Source organism: Salvelinus fontinalis, chromosome 6 (genome assembly GCF_029448725.1).
Source record: "Salvelinus fontinalis isolate EN_2023a chromosome 6, ASM2944872v1, whole genome shotgun sequence".
Lineage (NCBI taxonomy): Eukaryota > Metazoa > Chordata > Actinopteri > Salmoniformes > Salmonidae > Salvelinus > Salvelinus fontinalis.
In genome coordinates, this window is record NC_074670.1 from 37,784,038 (window position 1) to 37,800,245 (window position 16,208).

Below are 16,208 nucleotides of genomic sequence, written 5' to 3' on the forward strand. Positions count from 1 at the left end.
TGTTGTCCACAAAGCATGTGACAAATAAAATGTTATTTGATTGTTGTTGGAACCCAACTCTCTCACACACATCTTTCTCTCTCTGTTCACTTGACTTCTGTATTGTCTGTTGAAGTCCGCCCATCCCTAAGGCATCTGTTTCACTAAGACATGTCTGGAAGAAGACACTCATGATTAAGCACTCATCACATACCAACATTAACCATATCAATTCCTTGTACCCTGTCAGACTTTGTTCCTAATAAACATTTGTAATTTGTATATGACTGGTCAATAAACAGCTCCATCTGTGCACCATCATCAATCCATGTACTTCTCCTCTGTAATGCTCTCATTCTGACAGATTGACTGGCACTGGCCTGCACATTAAGGACACATGTAGTGTGATACTAATGAAGCTTCCATATGCAATGTTCTGATTAATCACTCACTATGACTCAGAGTAATGATCTTCTCTTTCTGCCCCCCCCCCCCCCCCCTGACTCATTCACTCCAGGTGTGATGTGTGTATGTGAGCTTGGTGTTGACAAGTAGCAGAATAACCACCCAGGAGGATGAATGCAGAGGAAGTGGAGCTGCTCAGTGACTCCAAGTACAGGAATTATGTGGCGGCGGTGGACAAGGCCCTCAAGAACTTTGAGTACTCTAGCGAATGGGCAGACCTCATCTCTGCACTGGGAAAACTCAACAAGGTAACGACCACAAACATTTACGTGTTTGGATATTTCACATATGTACATTTTAGTTTGGAATGGATACACAATGACCACGTCAGCAATGAAAACCCGATCTGCATAGTCTCTAATGCGCTAAATGCATATATATATTTTTTTAACCTCAACACTATTATGGAAAGATGTAGATTGGCCACTGGTACCCCACGTCTGATGTTTGAATCTGTTTCTCAGGTTTTGCAAAGCAATGCTAAGTACCAGGTGGTGCCCAAGAAGCTGACGATAGGCAAGCGTCTGGCTCAATGCCTCCACCCAGCTCTGCCCAGCGGGGTGCATCGCAAGGCCCTGGAGACCTACGAGATCATCTTCAAGATCATAGGGCCCAAGAGGCTGGCCAAAGACCTCTTCCTCTACAGGTACCGACTAGGCTACAGGATGTCAACACTTGTTCAGGACAGTAGGAGAAGTACAGTAGCTTTATTGTAACTGGCAAACATGTCATAAACTGAATTTGAACTAGTAAAGTAAGTAAATAAGGCTTGTCCAAGCCAGAATGGTCCATAGGGCAGGAGCCTGTTTATCCTGCTTCTGTAGCGTGAGGCAGCATGATGTAGAAGTACACCCCCTGGACAGAACGCAAGTCTATCGCAGGGCCTTACCCTCAATCCATCTCCTTTGAACTAGTAAGAGAATGAAAATAAGGCATATGTTTCTACAGTTGACCTATCTGCCCTATAATTTCCCCTTTACTCTATTACCCCACCACCTAACACCTGCCCCCTGCTTTCTGTTTCAGCTCTGGGCTGTTCCCTCTACTCTCCAATGCTGCTATGTCTGTGAAGCCGGTGCTGCTGGGCCTGTATGAGACATACTACCTGCCCCTGGGAAAGACCCTCAAACCTGGCCTGCAGGGGCTGCTGACTGGGGTCCTACCGGGCCTGGAGGAAGGCTCTGAGTACTATGATAGGTAAGAGATGGAGGGCTGGAGAAAGAGAAATTATGTCTTTGAATGAAGTGAATTGCTAATTATGAAGAAGAAAAAATATATTCAGTCAATCAACCTTAGTAACAATTCAGTCATCTGGGATTCAGTTGTCTTGTCAATGTATGTTTGATTTGCAACCCAAATTCAGTTATTTCAATTCAATGCAATCCTCTCCAGGACCAACATGTTGCTGGAGAAGGTGGCTGCGGCGGTGGAGCAGTCAGCCTTCTACAGCGCCCTGTGGGGCAGCATCCTAACCAGCCCTGCCGTGCGCCTGCCCGGGGTCACCTTTGTCCTGCTGCACCTCAACCGCAAACTCTCCATGGAGGACCAGCTCTACGTCATGGGCAGCGACATCGAGCTCATGGTACACGAAAAGAAGAATCATTTTCAGAGACACTTGTCTTTTTCTTTTATCCCAACCCCCCCAAGATGCACATACCAAGTAGAGCTTGTAGTGCCTGTGTTTGTGCAACTTTTAGAAATCATTAGTAGTGTATTCATGATGCAGACTGAGAAATGAAATCCTGTGAACTTGTATTGAGTAGGGCCAGGAGTTTTTCCTAATAAAAAAAAACGTTGGGCCCTACTTCTTTCCTGAAGAACAATAACAAGCAACAAATGCAGTAGGAGTCAACCTAGAATGGTTGTTCTGAAATTCGACATATTCACAGAATTATTTGCAGTACATTAGATAGATGTAAATGGGGCTTGATTTAACCCTGTGTGGTGTCGAACCCTGCAGGTGGAGGCAGTCAGCACGTCAGTGCAGGACTCCAGTGTTCTGGTCCAGAGGAGCACCCTGGACCTGATCCTCTTCTGCTTCCCATTTCACATGAGTCAGGTAAGGACAGATCTGCACTACTCTGTCAGCACTGCTCAGCAGACAAGACAGCAATCACAGCACTTTTGGGAACTGGCCATTCTTGATGATGAGGCTATCCGACATCCAGTTAGAGGGAGAGAGAGCATGCAGTGACTCACAGTGGATGCTTGTTTGGCTGTTCACCTCTCCATTCAATCATCAAAGCACAAAGTGCCTCAGAGACCAAACAGCCCAAATTACGGCATCCTTCTAATTAAGAACTCATCTGACCGTAGCTATTATTTCCTTACTTTTGTTGTGTGTGTTGCTGTTCCAGGCCACCCGTCCAGACATGATTCGGATCCTCTCTGCAGCGCTGCACGTGGTTCTGAGGAGGGACATGTCACTCAACCGCAGACTGTACGCCTGGCTGCTGGGTAAAAGACACACTCACGCACACGCAATGGTTTTCCTTAGCCGGTAATAGCCGGCTTCTGGACGTAATTCTTTTGTTGAAAATCCGATAAATAAAATTGGCACCTGCAAATTGTCTGGGAGAAGAAGAAAAAAAATCCCATTGTGAAATAATGCTTTTTAGCCTATTAACTGATGGAAATACCAGTTTATGTAAATACATTTGACTGGTCATGCTTATCAGTCTATAAGATAATTAGCATAATTTAGTGAAATTAAAATGGCGCGTGTTCAGTATATTTGTTATGTATCCTATTTATCACATGCGTACAGAATACAGAGCGTTTTAGCGGAGAATTTGTCGGGACAGCGCGCTAGCTGCTGCTACAGCAAATGCAGTTCTTGACGCAAACCGGTGCGCCTGGCACCTACCACCATACCCTGTTCAAAGGCACTTTATTTTGTCTTGCCCATTCACCCTCTGAATGGCACACATACACAATCCATGCCTCAATTGTCTCAAGGCTTTAAAATCCTTCTTTAACCTGTCTCCTCCCCTACACTGATTGAAGTGGATTTAACAAGTGACATCAATAAGGGATCTTAGCCTTCACCTGGATTCACCTGGTTAGTGTATCATGGAAAGAGCAGGTGTTCTCAACTTTCTTTCATTGTCCAGTAGACAAAGACACAATCCTAATCATATTAGCAACCCATGCTAGTGGCTGCATATTAGATCTCCCCTCTCTCTGTCACATGAAACCACTAGAATGTGGGGTGTGCTTTTTCGACAACTGTGTTTTCCCACTAATTGCATTATGGAACGAACATTCACGCCTAACCTACTGCCTTGTGCGCATTGCTGCGCTTATAATGTGAATAAATAATCGTTTCTCAACATTTTTAAGCTAAACGTTCTGATCTGTTGCATCAGAGTCATTGCTTTTTAAAAAATATATATGTTTTTACGTAGCCTAGGCCTACTGGTTGTATGAATTTAGGATCTAATGTCCCAACTGTCCCAGAGTCTTTTTGGAATAGGCTATTTATTTCTTGCACAGAACGACAAGATGACCAATAGAATAGGTCAACTTTTCTATGGGGGATAGTAGGTTGACATAGGCTAGTGATTTTGCTGTTCATTACTCCCTCGTCTTGTTGGCTGAGGAAAAGTAAACAGTTATTCTGACATCTTCAAAGTGTACATCAGAATTTGGTAAGAACATTGTTGCCTCCTCGTCTTGCATGTTCTTTTAATACGAATGACCATAATCTAAATGTGATTCCTGTTATTCTGATCACTGGGTGGACGCCCTGATCATCTGACACATCCAATCCATATGGGTTCGGTGTATTTCCGGTAATGAAAGTGCTGCTGGTCAAATGTCCAGCGCCACATTTTCATAATGGAAACCCTGGTACACAGGCACAAACAAGCACATGCACACACACATACCACTGCATGCGTTCTTTACGACTAAGTACAGTTGGACTTTGCCTGTTGGAATGATCATCCTGCCATTTATGTTTTGTGCAGTAACATGTCTTGTAACAAGTCATATGCCAGTGCTTATTTCCCTACTTTGTTTTGTCTTATTTGCGTCTCACTCGCTGTGGATAAAAAAAAAAAAAATGCTGGTAAGTGTCTGCTTCGTTAAGCAGGGCAAATTTTTTTTGCGCTCAGAAAAGCTTGTTTGTTTGCTAAATTACTGGTAACTCAATCTCACCACACCCTCTTCTCCCTTGTCTTTCGTCATATTGTGTGTGTGTGTGTGTGTGTGTGTGTGTGTGTGTGTGTGTGTGTGTGTGTGTGTGTGTGTGTGTGTACTCTGCTCCTAGGCTTTGACAACAATGGTGTGAGGACAGGCCCTCGCAGCTCACGACAGAGCAACCCTGAGGACCATGCTACCCAGTATTTCAATGCCTACTCCAAGGACATGTTGGTCCAGGTACGCCTTGTATGCACACAAACCCACCCACCCACACCTACCTACCTACCTACCTACCTACACACACACACACACACACACACACACACACACACACACACACACACACACACACACACACACACACACACACACACACACACACACACACACACACAGGAGCTTTATGGCCTTCTATAAAAAAAAAACATGCGTACAAAAACAAGACAAGCTGTTTAATGTGCATTTGATTAGCCTTTAAATACAGATTGCTAACACACACTTACAAGACAAACTGTTCCAAAGTTATGTGCTTAAATTATTATTTTCAAAGATCTAAAAGTTTGAGTGGGTTGTCTGAAAGGGCGCAAGTTAAATGCCTTACATTTTTCATCAGGTGAAATTCAGACCCCTACTGCTCCCCCTCTGTGCCCCCTTTTAATCTCTAAACTACCCCCCCCCTACACACACACACCCTTAGGGGTTTGCCTGTAATGCCTGTAGCCCCCTACTTCCACACCCCTCCTAATCCCAGGGGCCTTCCCTTTGAAGCTCTCCCAAAATCTGCTCCGTGCCTGGGCCATGATCACACACTCACACACTATTCCCGCTTGTAATGCACTGTCACGCTCCAACAGCATTGGCTCTTATGACGGCGGGGCCTACATGTAATGTGTCCTGTTACTCCAGGGGTTGGGACAGACAGACCAGGGCTTTAATTTGTTCATCTGCCATCTGTTCATGGACACTTGTTGGGTCTCCTCCTGCTGGGAAACGGGGATACTGCAGGGACCGTCTGTTCCCCGGACCCATCCGCTTCTGTGTTAGACGAGGCGTGAAAAACACACGCAAACACTGAAGGACAAAAATAAGACTTGCTTTGGAAAATGTCCCCAGGCCCTAACCCAAAAATGTAATCCCAACCAGAAACTAGATAGCTAACCAGCTGAGTCCATGTTCTGCCGCCTGTCTCTGGAGTTGCTTTCATCGTTCTGTGTTTTTTGAATGCGGTTTGATCCAGAAGTTTTGACCGTGTGTGTGCAGGCAATGGTGGGGATCCTGCAAGGGAAGGCCCGAGGCGGGGAGGAGGAGAGCGTCCTGATGCATGACCTCAAGCCTTTCCGCATTCTCATCAGTCTGCTGGACAAACCTGAACTCGGTATGGTATATTACTACATCCATCAGATCAGTGCAACACATATCATTCATGTCACTGTTACACACCGAATAGAACACACACAACATTTTGGTCATAGTGACCCACGTGTCACTACTGGGCCGGTTTCAGAAGGGAACACCATAGCAAAACTTTTCACAGCTGACAATTAAAATGAGCGCTTCTTATTGGACAAATCCAGGCAGTCCCTCCCCGTTTCAGTCCATTTCCTTCCATTTGGTGCCTAATGACCCTGTTTCCCTGTGACTGTTCTAGATACATTTGTAAATGGACATGATCAGTGACTGCTTTGTAATCCTGTGTGTTCCAGGACCAGCCATCCTGGAGGACGTTCTGATCGAGGTGTTCAGGACATTACACACACAGTGCCGAGCAGAGCTGGACCTGCAGAACCACAACCCATTCAGCAAGGACCATGCTCATCTCAGCAGGTTGGCCAGCTTGTGTGTTTGTATGTGTGTAACACGAAACACATGAAAAAGCCAAATCTTTAATAAACATTGTAAGCTAAGGGTCGTATTGATTGTTTCCCTCAGCAAACTGCGAGAGAACAAGAAAACTGCAGAGCTTATCAAAACGGCCAATCTCCTGTTCAACTCTTTTGAGCCGTACTACATGTGGGACTACATCGCTCGCTGGTTCGAGGACTGCTGCAGGTCTGTGTGTATGCGCTGCTCCATGTGTGTATGCTGACATGGTAAGATAGCGAGATAGAGCCTGAGTCGTGTTCATTAGGCCACACCGTAGCAAAATGTTTCGCAACCGAAAATAAAGTTCAGCATTTCTTATTGGACAAGTTTTACTCCGTTTTTGCAGGACGCACACCGTCCTGTTTTGTGTTTGTAAATGGGTCACTCTGTCCATCTTGCAGGAAGGCAAAGAATGGACCAGGGAATGCTGGGAGCACAGAGTCTTCAGGGCTCTCATTGGTGGAGTTCTGTCAGCTGGTGGACTTCCTACTGGACATTGTGTCCTTGGTGAGACACACACACAACCTTCTCTCCCTGCCTTCCTTTCTCACTCATACTATAGTCTCTCTATACAGAACAACAGCCATTGAAATATCAGCACTCATACAATAGAATATTTACTAATTATAAGTCGCAGTTTCTGAATGTGAGTGCTCATGGTAATCCCTTATAGTGTGTGCTGTCTTTCTGTGTGTGTGTGTGCAATGCATTAACAGGTTCTAGAACTGCCTGTATTTAGTGTCATTGCATCTTTTAGTAGAGAGAATGCCTGTCTTCATTTCCAATCTGAATAGGTTGGAAAGCCCCTGACACCTTTTATTACTGTCTGTGTGCTTGCACAGCGTGTGTGAGAGTGATTGCTTGCGACCGTGCGCAGGTGTGTGTGTGCTTGAGTGTGTGTGTGTGTGTGTGTGTGTGTGTGTGTGTGTGTGTGTGTGTGTGTGCAGATGTTTCTCTGCATGAGTATGTTCTGCATACAAAGTGTCCTCTGGCCTATGCTCTGCTTGCTCCTGTCTGTTCAATCTATCTGCTCTTTTTCCTTGAAGCCTACTAGAAGCATGAGGGTAATCTGCCAGGTAAAGTACTGCTGTCTCCTGCTTCTTCACCCTTCATCCTGCCTGCCTGCTTTTCTGTGCTTGGATAACATTTTAGCAACGTCCCAGCAACATTCCTAAAGCCAATTTTTAATTTTGGTTATTTTTCTGGCTTTGAATATGGTTATTGTACTTCAGAGTAAGTAACATCTTCCTGTGTTATTGGGAATATGGTGGAATTTCTACCTAGTCCAATAGAATTGGGATTTTTTTTTGTAGGAATATACTGTATATATATTCATAGTTTGGTGTGGGGGATGTTGTGAAAATACAATTTCAGCCTGGTGTGTCATTATCCTGCATGCACAGAATAATATGCTCCCATTGCTCACGTTTAAAGAAGTAGCCTATGTCTTTTTGAAAATGTCACGTTTTGTTTATTCTTCATTTGCCCATTGTTCTGTTTTCTTTTAGCATTATTGTTTTCTATGTCATTTGTAAAGAACATGTCCATTACCACATTCAAGGAAAAGGTACAATGTAAGATGACACTGATTTGAGGATGCCTGCTCATGATGAAATATTTTAGTATGGGTTGTATTTTTCAAAGGGTCTAACCTCTTCAACTTTGATGGCCTCTGATGGCTTTTTCGAAACAACACATACATTTCTAAAAGCAGACTGAACCAAGCTTTCCTCTAAGATTTTGCCTGTGCTTAGCTATATTCCATTTATTTTTATTAACCAAAAAAACTCCCTAGTCCTAGCCAGTGACACAATCTCAATTCAGGCTGTAACACAACAAAATGTGGAAAAAGGGGTGTGAATACTTTCTGAAGGCATTGTACATTTTAAGTTTCAAAACTGTAAGTCCTACAAGCACATGCTATGTACTGTTCGGAAGGTAAGAACTGTTGGATTCTGATAAAGAAAAACAGTGTGACTACTACAGAGACTACTGAAGCAGGCAAAAAAATAATAATAATAAAAATAAATAAAAAATCTTTGGGGGGTGGGGGGGCAGCAATGTGCCACGCCTTCATTTTTTGTCTTGCTGGAATGATATACAGTGCATTCAGAAAGTATTTATACCCCTTGACTTATTCCACATTTTTGCTGTTAAAGATTTTTTTCTCTCACCCATTTACACACAATACCCCATAATGACAAAGTGAAAACATGTTTTATAGAATGTTTTTCAAATTTATTGAAAATGAAATACAGAAATATATCTCATTGACATAAGTATTCAGACACATTTTAGTTTATTGCATTCCGTTATACAACTGACAGGGTATCCCCCTTTACCTTCTTGGGGCGGGGGTACCCCCCCAAATCGTTGGATGCGGTACTGTGTCCAAAACAGCTACAGATTATTCTGGAAATGCCAACAAAGCCATGGTAATGGTATACAGTTTCTCTAATGTGTAGACTTATTTTGAAGAATTGAGAGGTTAAACACAGCGTTGTACTGATAACTAATAATAATAAATAACTATATAGATTCGGAATTGGATTTTAATTACATCAAGCTCCAAAAAGAACTTTCTCAGATATGCTTGATGCTGCCTTTTTATTCTATTGGGTTTATTTAACAGGGTCTATTTATAGTTAAAACACAAATCGGGTGATGTGATGCATTGTACCAGATGAATCTAGGCATCTAATTTCCATCTCCGGAGCCCTCTCACCCTCCTCTTCCTCCTCCCTTCAGGAGACCTACATAGAGATCCAGACGGAGCACCTTCCCCAGCTTCTGCTGCGCATGGTTTCTGCCCTGACCTCTCACCTCCCGGCCCTGGGCCTTGGGGAGCTCACCCACTGCCTGCGCCTCTGCTCCAAGATCCTCAGCAAGGTGCAGCCCCCTCTGGTGTCCCCCCTGTCCCTGCCCACGGGCCCCCTCGCCTCCACAGTCTCTGCTAAGGAGGAGAAACGGGTAAGAAGGACTGAGATGGTGCCCCAGCCCTGGATACCTATAGGAGTTAGATTAACTTTGGTTGTTACAGCCAGAGCATATTCCTTAGCTTTTGTTGTTTATGTGTGAGTTTAAAAAAATCATTGTATGCATATGTAAAATGTATGTAAAATATATGTATTGAAGAAATATGTATATTTTTACCTTTATTTAACTAGGCAAGTCAGTTAAGAACAAATTCTTATTTTCAATGACGGCCTAGGAACAGTGGGTTAACTACCTTGTTCAGGGGCAGGACGACAGATTTTTACCTTGTCAGCTCGGGGATTTGATCTTGCAACCTTTCGGTGACTAGGCCAACTCTAACCACTAGGCTACCTTCCACCCCAATGTATGATGAATCAATATTTCTTGCAGACATTTCCCAGGTAATAAGGATAACCTATAGGCTACCTTTTCATGACAAAAGCAACTGGACTTTGTCCTGATTTACGCTTTTAACCCAGTTACATTTGATCCCGTAAAGCATTGGTGATGATGAATGAGCTTCAGTCATGACCTCTGCCAAGTCTGAAAGCATCTTGTTGTCTTCCTAGTTCTTCCCTGCCTTTACACAGTTTGCGTTAGCATATTGTCTCTGAGCATTTGGTTGATCATAAAATAACATGGTTCCTTTTATCTCTGAACATTATGAAATCCATGGAAAGGTTAAATCGTTTTTGCCTTTGTCATTGTCAAGTGGATGTTCAAAGGCAAACACAACACGCCCACGTTCATTGATTCTCACTTTGAAAATTAAAGCTTTGTCAATTTTTCAGTTCCTAGCTGATGACTGACTACCTTTGATAGTACACAAATGTAACTTCTTTCACTTCCTGCCAAATAAAATCATCAGGGCAGGGCTCCTCTGTTGTTGACCTAGCAGAGACTGCAGTTTGGCCTGCTTCCCTCGCCCTCAAAAACATAAACAACCATCTAAGGCCCTTATGGTGTCCCCTGGTCCCAGAGCTGTCCCCCACCCCTCTACCCCCTCAATTTGGCTGGGTGGTCCCCGCTCCAGGACTGGAGGGGAGCTGCAGAACTGTCCCTCCCCTATTCCCCAGACAGAGGTGTTAGAAGCTGGGATCAGTCAACTGTCTTTGCCCCCCTGTCTGTTACCTGCCGGTCTGGTAGAGTGTTTCAGTGCTCAGTAAGGCTCGACTAAAAGTTGACAGACTCCTAGGCTAGAGGTAGAGGCCAGAGAGAGGTGCAAGGGAGGGGGCACATAGAGACAGACACAAGTGGTAACTAACAAACAGCTGAGCCCCTCTTTCTCTCAGAGGAGGATCAGACTACCCTATGGTTTCCCCTTGGGTATGTCTACTCCATTGGAGTGGAAGGCTTCCTTCCCTCCCTTCAGCTCTATCCATCCTCCCCCCTCTCCCTTCCTCCTGTTCTCCAGCTACCCTCCTGGGGACATTTACAGGACGTAGTTTGCCACCTGAGTCCTGCCGCCAGAATGTGTAGCCTCAGCCTGCCGCACTGCATGCTGGGAAAGCCCTGGGGCTGTTTTGTGGCATGGCAATGTGGGGCTGTCTGTCGATCTGTCCTAAGCTGTCTGGCATGATGCAGGGAGGGAGTTGTATGTAGGGTGTAGTAAAGGAGTAGGCACCCCATTCAGTTTGGGGCAACAGCTGTCCACGTCCCTGTCTGCGCTTTGGGTGCCTACGTTGTGTGGGGGGGTCTGTCAGGGAGTGTCTGTGCTTAGAAATCCTCTCCCTCCTTGTCTCCTGAGAGACCTGCGCTCTTCTCTTGACCTGATGCACTTTTGTCCCCACTGACAATCCTAAAACAGGCCCCGTTAGAATTATTAGGAACCAACCTTGCCGTTGTTACACAGTCAATTTGTTCACTGGAGGGTCCAGTTTTTGGTTTCCAGCTTGTTTAACATGGACGACTTTTGTTTCCACTCCTGATATGTATTGTTGCTGTCTGTGTTTGACCTCTTCTCCTCTCTTCTTCCTGTTCTTTCTCCTAAGCCCCTGCCCTCTACTCTGGAGCTCCCCAGCGGCGAGGTGTTTGAGAACGGGGAGAACCCCAACAGCAGTCGCTTCTCCGAGAGTGGATTCACAGATTTTGTCCAGTACCAGGCTTCTGAGAAACCAGCACTACCCACTCAGCCTTCCCTCAAGACGGGCTGCAGCGGCTCCCTGCCAGCCTCCCAGAACAAGCCGCAGGACAAGCCCGTCATGCAGTGCTGCCTGGAGCATTTCCAGCACTTCCTCTCCCGCTTGGTCACCCTTTACATCACCCCGGGGATGGTAGAAGGAGCTGGGGGTGAGAGGAGCGAAGTGGTACGAACGGAACCAGAGGGCGGCGCCCAGCAGAACGGGCGTGATGTGGTTGAGGTGCCGGGGCAAAGGGAGTGTCTGGCGGCCTTTACTGCCGCCTGCCAGCTCTTCCTGGAGTGCTCCAGCTTCCCCGTCTACATCGCCGAGGGCAACCTCAAGTCCACGCCCCCGCCTAAGGAGCAGACTGGTAAGACAGACTGACTGACCACGTTTGAGATACAGTACAGGCTCTGCGCCGATGAACAGATCTTCACTATGGCTGGAGAAGCGTTTAACTACATTTCAGTTTGATATGATAATCCTATACCCTTCTCCATATTTCAAACATATGGTCTCTCCCCTTTGTGTTAGATGAGCACATCTGGACTACAGCTATTTACTGTTGTATGTCTTCTCCCCTTCTCTCAATACAGTATCGTTTCTATTCTCTCCTGCAGACAGCGAGCAGATGTGTCCTGCCATGTGGTTGCAGACCCTGATGGACGCCTGCTGCCTGGCCAGTAACTTCAGCGTCCAGGGCGTGGCCATCTCCCTGGTCATGGACCTGGTGGGCCTCACCCAGTCCGTCGCCATGGTCACCGCCGAGGGCAGCATTGCCGGTGGCAACCTAGACTCCACTCAGTCCATGAGCCCTAGCCAGGGCCGTGTTGCTGTGGTGATCAGGCCACCACTCACACAGGGAATCCTGAAGTACATTGCAGAGAAGACAGACTTCTTCAAGGTAAGTGACAGGGAGGGGATTTGTGGCTTATTTGAATCTGATATGGTTGAGATGTTTAGAAGTGGTTCAGTACAGATAACACAGAATGTAGCTCAGTATGATAAATGGAAGAAACTTTTGAGATCTCTTTGCCATTGCTCACCATGATAAATGGTAGAAACTTATGTTCATAAATCTGTTTTGCAGCATGATAAATAGTACAAACTTACAGTACCAGTCAAAAGTTTGGACACACCTACTCATTCAAGGGTTTTTCTTTATTTTAAAAAATATTTTCTACATTGTAGAATAATAGTGAAGACGACACAACTATGAAATAACACACATGGAATCATGTAGTAACCAAAAAAGTGTTAAACAAATTTTATATTTTAGATTCTTCAATGTAGTCACCCTTTGCCTTGATGACAGTTTTGCACACTCTTGGCATTCTCTCAACCAGCTTCACCTGGAATGCCTTTCCAACAGTCTTGAAGGAGTTCCCACATATGCTGAGTACTTGTTGGCGGCTTTTCCTTCACTCTGCGGTCCAACTCATCCCAAACCATCTCAATTAGGTTGAGGTCGGGTGATTGTGGAGGCCAGGTCATTTGATGCAGCACTCCATCACTCTCCTTGTTGGTCAAATAGCCCTTACACAGCCTGGAGGTGTGTTGGGTCATTGTCCTGTTGAAAAACAAATGATAGTCCCACTAAGCGCAAACGAGATGGGATGGCGTATCGCTGCAGAATGCTGTGGTAACCGTGCTGGTTAAGTGTGCCTTGAATTCTAAATAAATCGCTGACAGTGTCACCAGCAAATCACCATCACACCTTCTCTTCCATGCTTCAAGGTGGGAATCATACATGCAGAGATCATTTGTTCACCTACTCTGCATCTCACAGACACGGCGGTTTGAACCAAAAATCATTAGATTTAGATTTTCACCGGTCTAATGTCCATTGCTCGTGTTTCTTGGCCCAAGCAAGTCTCTTCTTCTTATTGGTGTCCTTTAGTAGTGGTTTCTTTGCAGCAATTTGACCATGAAGGCCTGATTTCACGCAGTCTCCTCTGAACAGTTGATGTTGGGATGTGTCTGCTACTTGAACTCTGTGAAGCATTTATTTGGGCTGCAACTTCTGAGGCTGGTAACTCCAATGAACTTATCCTCTGCAGCAGAGGTAACTGTGGGTCTTCCTTTCCTGTGGAGGTCCTCATGAGAGCCAGCCTTATCACAGCGCTTTTTGCAACTGCACTTGAAGATACATTCAAAGTTCTTAATTTTCTGGATTAACTAACCTTCTCATGGATTAACTAGTTAATGTCTTAAAGTAATGATGGACTGTCGTTTCTCTTTGCTTATTTGAGCTGTTCTTGCCATAATATGGACTTGGTATTTTACCAAGTAGGGCTGTCTTTTGTATACCAACTCTACCATGTCACAACACAACTGATTGGCTCAAACGCATTAGGAAGGAAAAAAATTCCACAAATTAACTTTATTTTTAATTTTACCCCCTTTTCGCCTCAATTTCGTGGTATCCAATTGTTAGTAATTACTATCTTGTCTCATCGCTACAACTCCCGTACGGGCTCGGGAGAGACGAAGGTCGAAAGCCATGCGTCCTCCGAAACACAACTCAACCAAGCCGCACTGCTTCTTAACACAGCGCGCCTCCAACCCGGAAGCCAGCCGCACCAATGTGTCGGAGGAAACACCGTGCACCTGGCCCGCCACAGGAGTCGCTGGTGCGCGATGAGACAAGGATATCCCTACCGGCCAAACCCTCCCTAACCCGGACGACGCTAGGCCAATTGTGTGTCGCCCCACGGACCTCCCGGTCGCGGCCGGCTGCGACAGAGCCTGGGCGCGAACCCAGAGTCTCTGGTGGTGCCCTAGACCACTGCGTCACCCGGGAGGCCCTACAAATTAACTTTTTAACAAGACAAACTTGTTAATTGAAATACATTCCAGGTGTCTACCTCATGATGCTGGTTAAAAGAATGCCAAGAGTGTGCAAAGCTGTCATCAAGGGAAAGGGTGGCTGCTTTGAATAATCTCAAATATAAAATAAAACGTTACTTTTGTTGGTTACTACATGATTCCATATGTGTTATTTCAAAAGTTTTGATGTCTTCACTATTATTTTACAATGTAGAAAATAGTACAAATAAAGAAAAACCCTTGAATGAGTAGGTGTGTCCAAACTGTTGGCTGGTACTATATGTTGATAAATCTGTTTTTCAGCATGATAAATGGTAGTAAACCAATGCTAATAAATCGCTGTATTGCTCACCATGATACATCTTAGAAGCTTTAGATATCTCTCTCTTAACACACTCTCTCTCTCTCCCCCTCACCTCTCCAGAGTGTGGCCCTTATCCTGTGGGGACAGTTGGGGGAGGGGACCCCTCAGCACCACCAGCGCAGCGTGGAGCTCTTCTACCAGCTCCACAACCTGGTGCCCTCCTCCAGCATCTGTGAGGACGTCATCAGCCAGCAGCTCATGCACAGAGACAAGGTTGGTCAGCTCAGTACATATGCAGTCAGACACACAGGAACACACACAGCTTCACAAGTATGCGTGTAAGAATTCTGTATGCCTGAAGGAATTACGCTCCAACACGCACGCATCCACACACGATTTCTGTGGGTTTTTTCTTTCCTTTCAGAAAATACGTCTTGAGGCCCATGTGAAGTTCTCTGTGCTTTGGCATCTGACCAGAGACTTGAACATCACCAAGTCTTCCCCTTTCAACCGCACCTTTGACAGGTAGGCCTTACCTCTACTGACACTCCACTCAAAAGTTTGGTTTTATCCCTTGTTTTTATAAAGGGTGGACAGAACAGCTGCTAATATATTAATGTAATACATATCTCATACTTCTTTTCTGTCGGTCTCTCTCTCGCACGCACGCACGCACACATACCGTTTGGACGCTACAGACGTTCCGATTTTCGGGGTGTCTCATGGTCCGACAAACACCGCTGCCGCCTTCCTCCGCAGATTGAGATGCAGCCCATGCAAAAGAAACATGTCTCTAGCGTAAACTGGCCGATTTTGATAGGGATTTTTAAAAATGTTACTTAGATTGCCGCTCGGTGGATTATTAATATACACCATCACAATAAATCCATTACGATACATGATCTGTATTAAATATATTTCAGAGGAACTGGATAGCATAGATATGGCTCTGCGCCAAGGCCAATGGCAGCCTAAGCTGTAGACTAGTTCATTGAGCGGACAAGATATGCTTATAATTCCCGTACCATTATTTTATAATATATCATTTTAGAGTTATGAATATAATTGATCTTAGTTGAATAAAATAGAAAGGATATTTTCCCCAAACGGTTATTGAGTGAGTGCGTACATGGAGGACCTATACGCTTGATTTAGAGCTATTTGGCAACTTTAACTGTGAATGATTGTTTTTCAATTTAGAATGTCCATTATCAGCTATGCAGGGGTAGGGGAAAAAGACAAGTAATCCATATGCACTCTAATAGGGAATGGAGGATGCGCTTTCCCGTGCTTCCTTTTTCAATCATGCTGGGTAGGCTACAGAGGGATTGCGTATAGAAATGTATGGGCTTATAAGAACTTACTTCACTCCACGCATCAACCAGCTCAAACTATGTATGCCAGACTCCAACCCTATCCCTGCAAGCTACCCAGTGCTTAATTTGGGAACGGACGGTAGCCCACTTAAGCCACAACATCGAAAACCAAGTGAAATCTATTCGGACACATCGATGGTAAACCCCCAC

The 16,208-nt window shown here is 45.0% G+C and overlaps 1 protein-coding gene across 8 annotated transcripts in view; it reads left to right on the forward strand.

The window, feature by feature from the left end:
* LOC129857787 (protein dopey-1-like) overlaps window positions 1–16,208 on the forward strand; it is a 38,150-nt gene that overhangs the window by 5,842 nt on the left and 16,100 nt on the right. For 2 of the 8 annotated variants that reach the window (XM_055926346.1, XM_055926345.1), the window contains exons 2-18: window positions 497–692; window positions 909–1,090; window positions 1,471–1,641; window positions 1,837–2,026; window positions 2,405–2,503; window positions 2,802–2,901; window positions 4,718–4,827; window positions 5,851–5,965; window positions 6,294–6,414; window positions 6,520–6,639; window positions 6,855–6,960; window positions 7,500–7,529; window positions 9,202–9,423; window positions 11,421–11,919; window positions 12,146–12,453; window positions 14,803–14,955; window positions 15,107–15,207. In XM_055926346.1, coding sequence (XP_055782321.1) covers window positions 555–692; window positions 909–1,090; window positions 1,471–1,641; window positions 1,837–2,026; window positions 2,405–2,503; window positions 2,802–2,901; window positions 4,718–4,827; window positions 5,851–5,965; window positions 6,294–6,414; window positions 6,520–6,639; window positions 6,855–6,960; window positions 7,500–7,529; window positions 9,202–9,423; window positions 11,421–11,919; window positions 12,146–12,453; window positions 14,803–14,955; window positions 15,107–15,207 — 2,765 coding nt within the window. In that variant the 5' untranslated portion in view covers window positions 497–554. Of the gene's footprint in view, window positions 1–496; window positions 693–908; window positions 1,091–1,470; window positions 1,642–1,836; window positions 2,027–2,404; window positions 2,504–2,801; window positions 2,902–2,944; window positions 4,517–4,717; window positions 4,828–5,850; window positions 5,966–6,293; window positions 6,415–6,519; window positions 6,640–6,854; window positions 6,961–7,499; window positions 7,530–9,201; window positions 9,424–11,420; window positions 11,920–12,145; window positions 12,454–14,802; window positions 14,956–15,106; window positions 15,208–16,208 lie in introns of those variants that run through there. The other 6 variants (XM_055926347.1, XM_055926348.1, XM_055926352.1 and 3 more) reach the window with 6 other exon arrangements.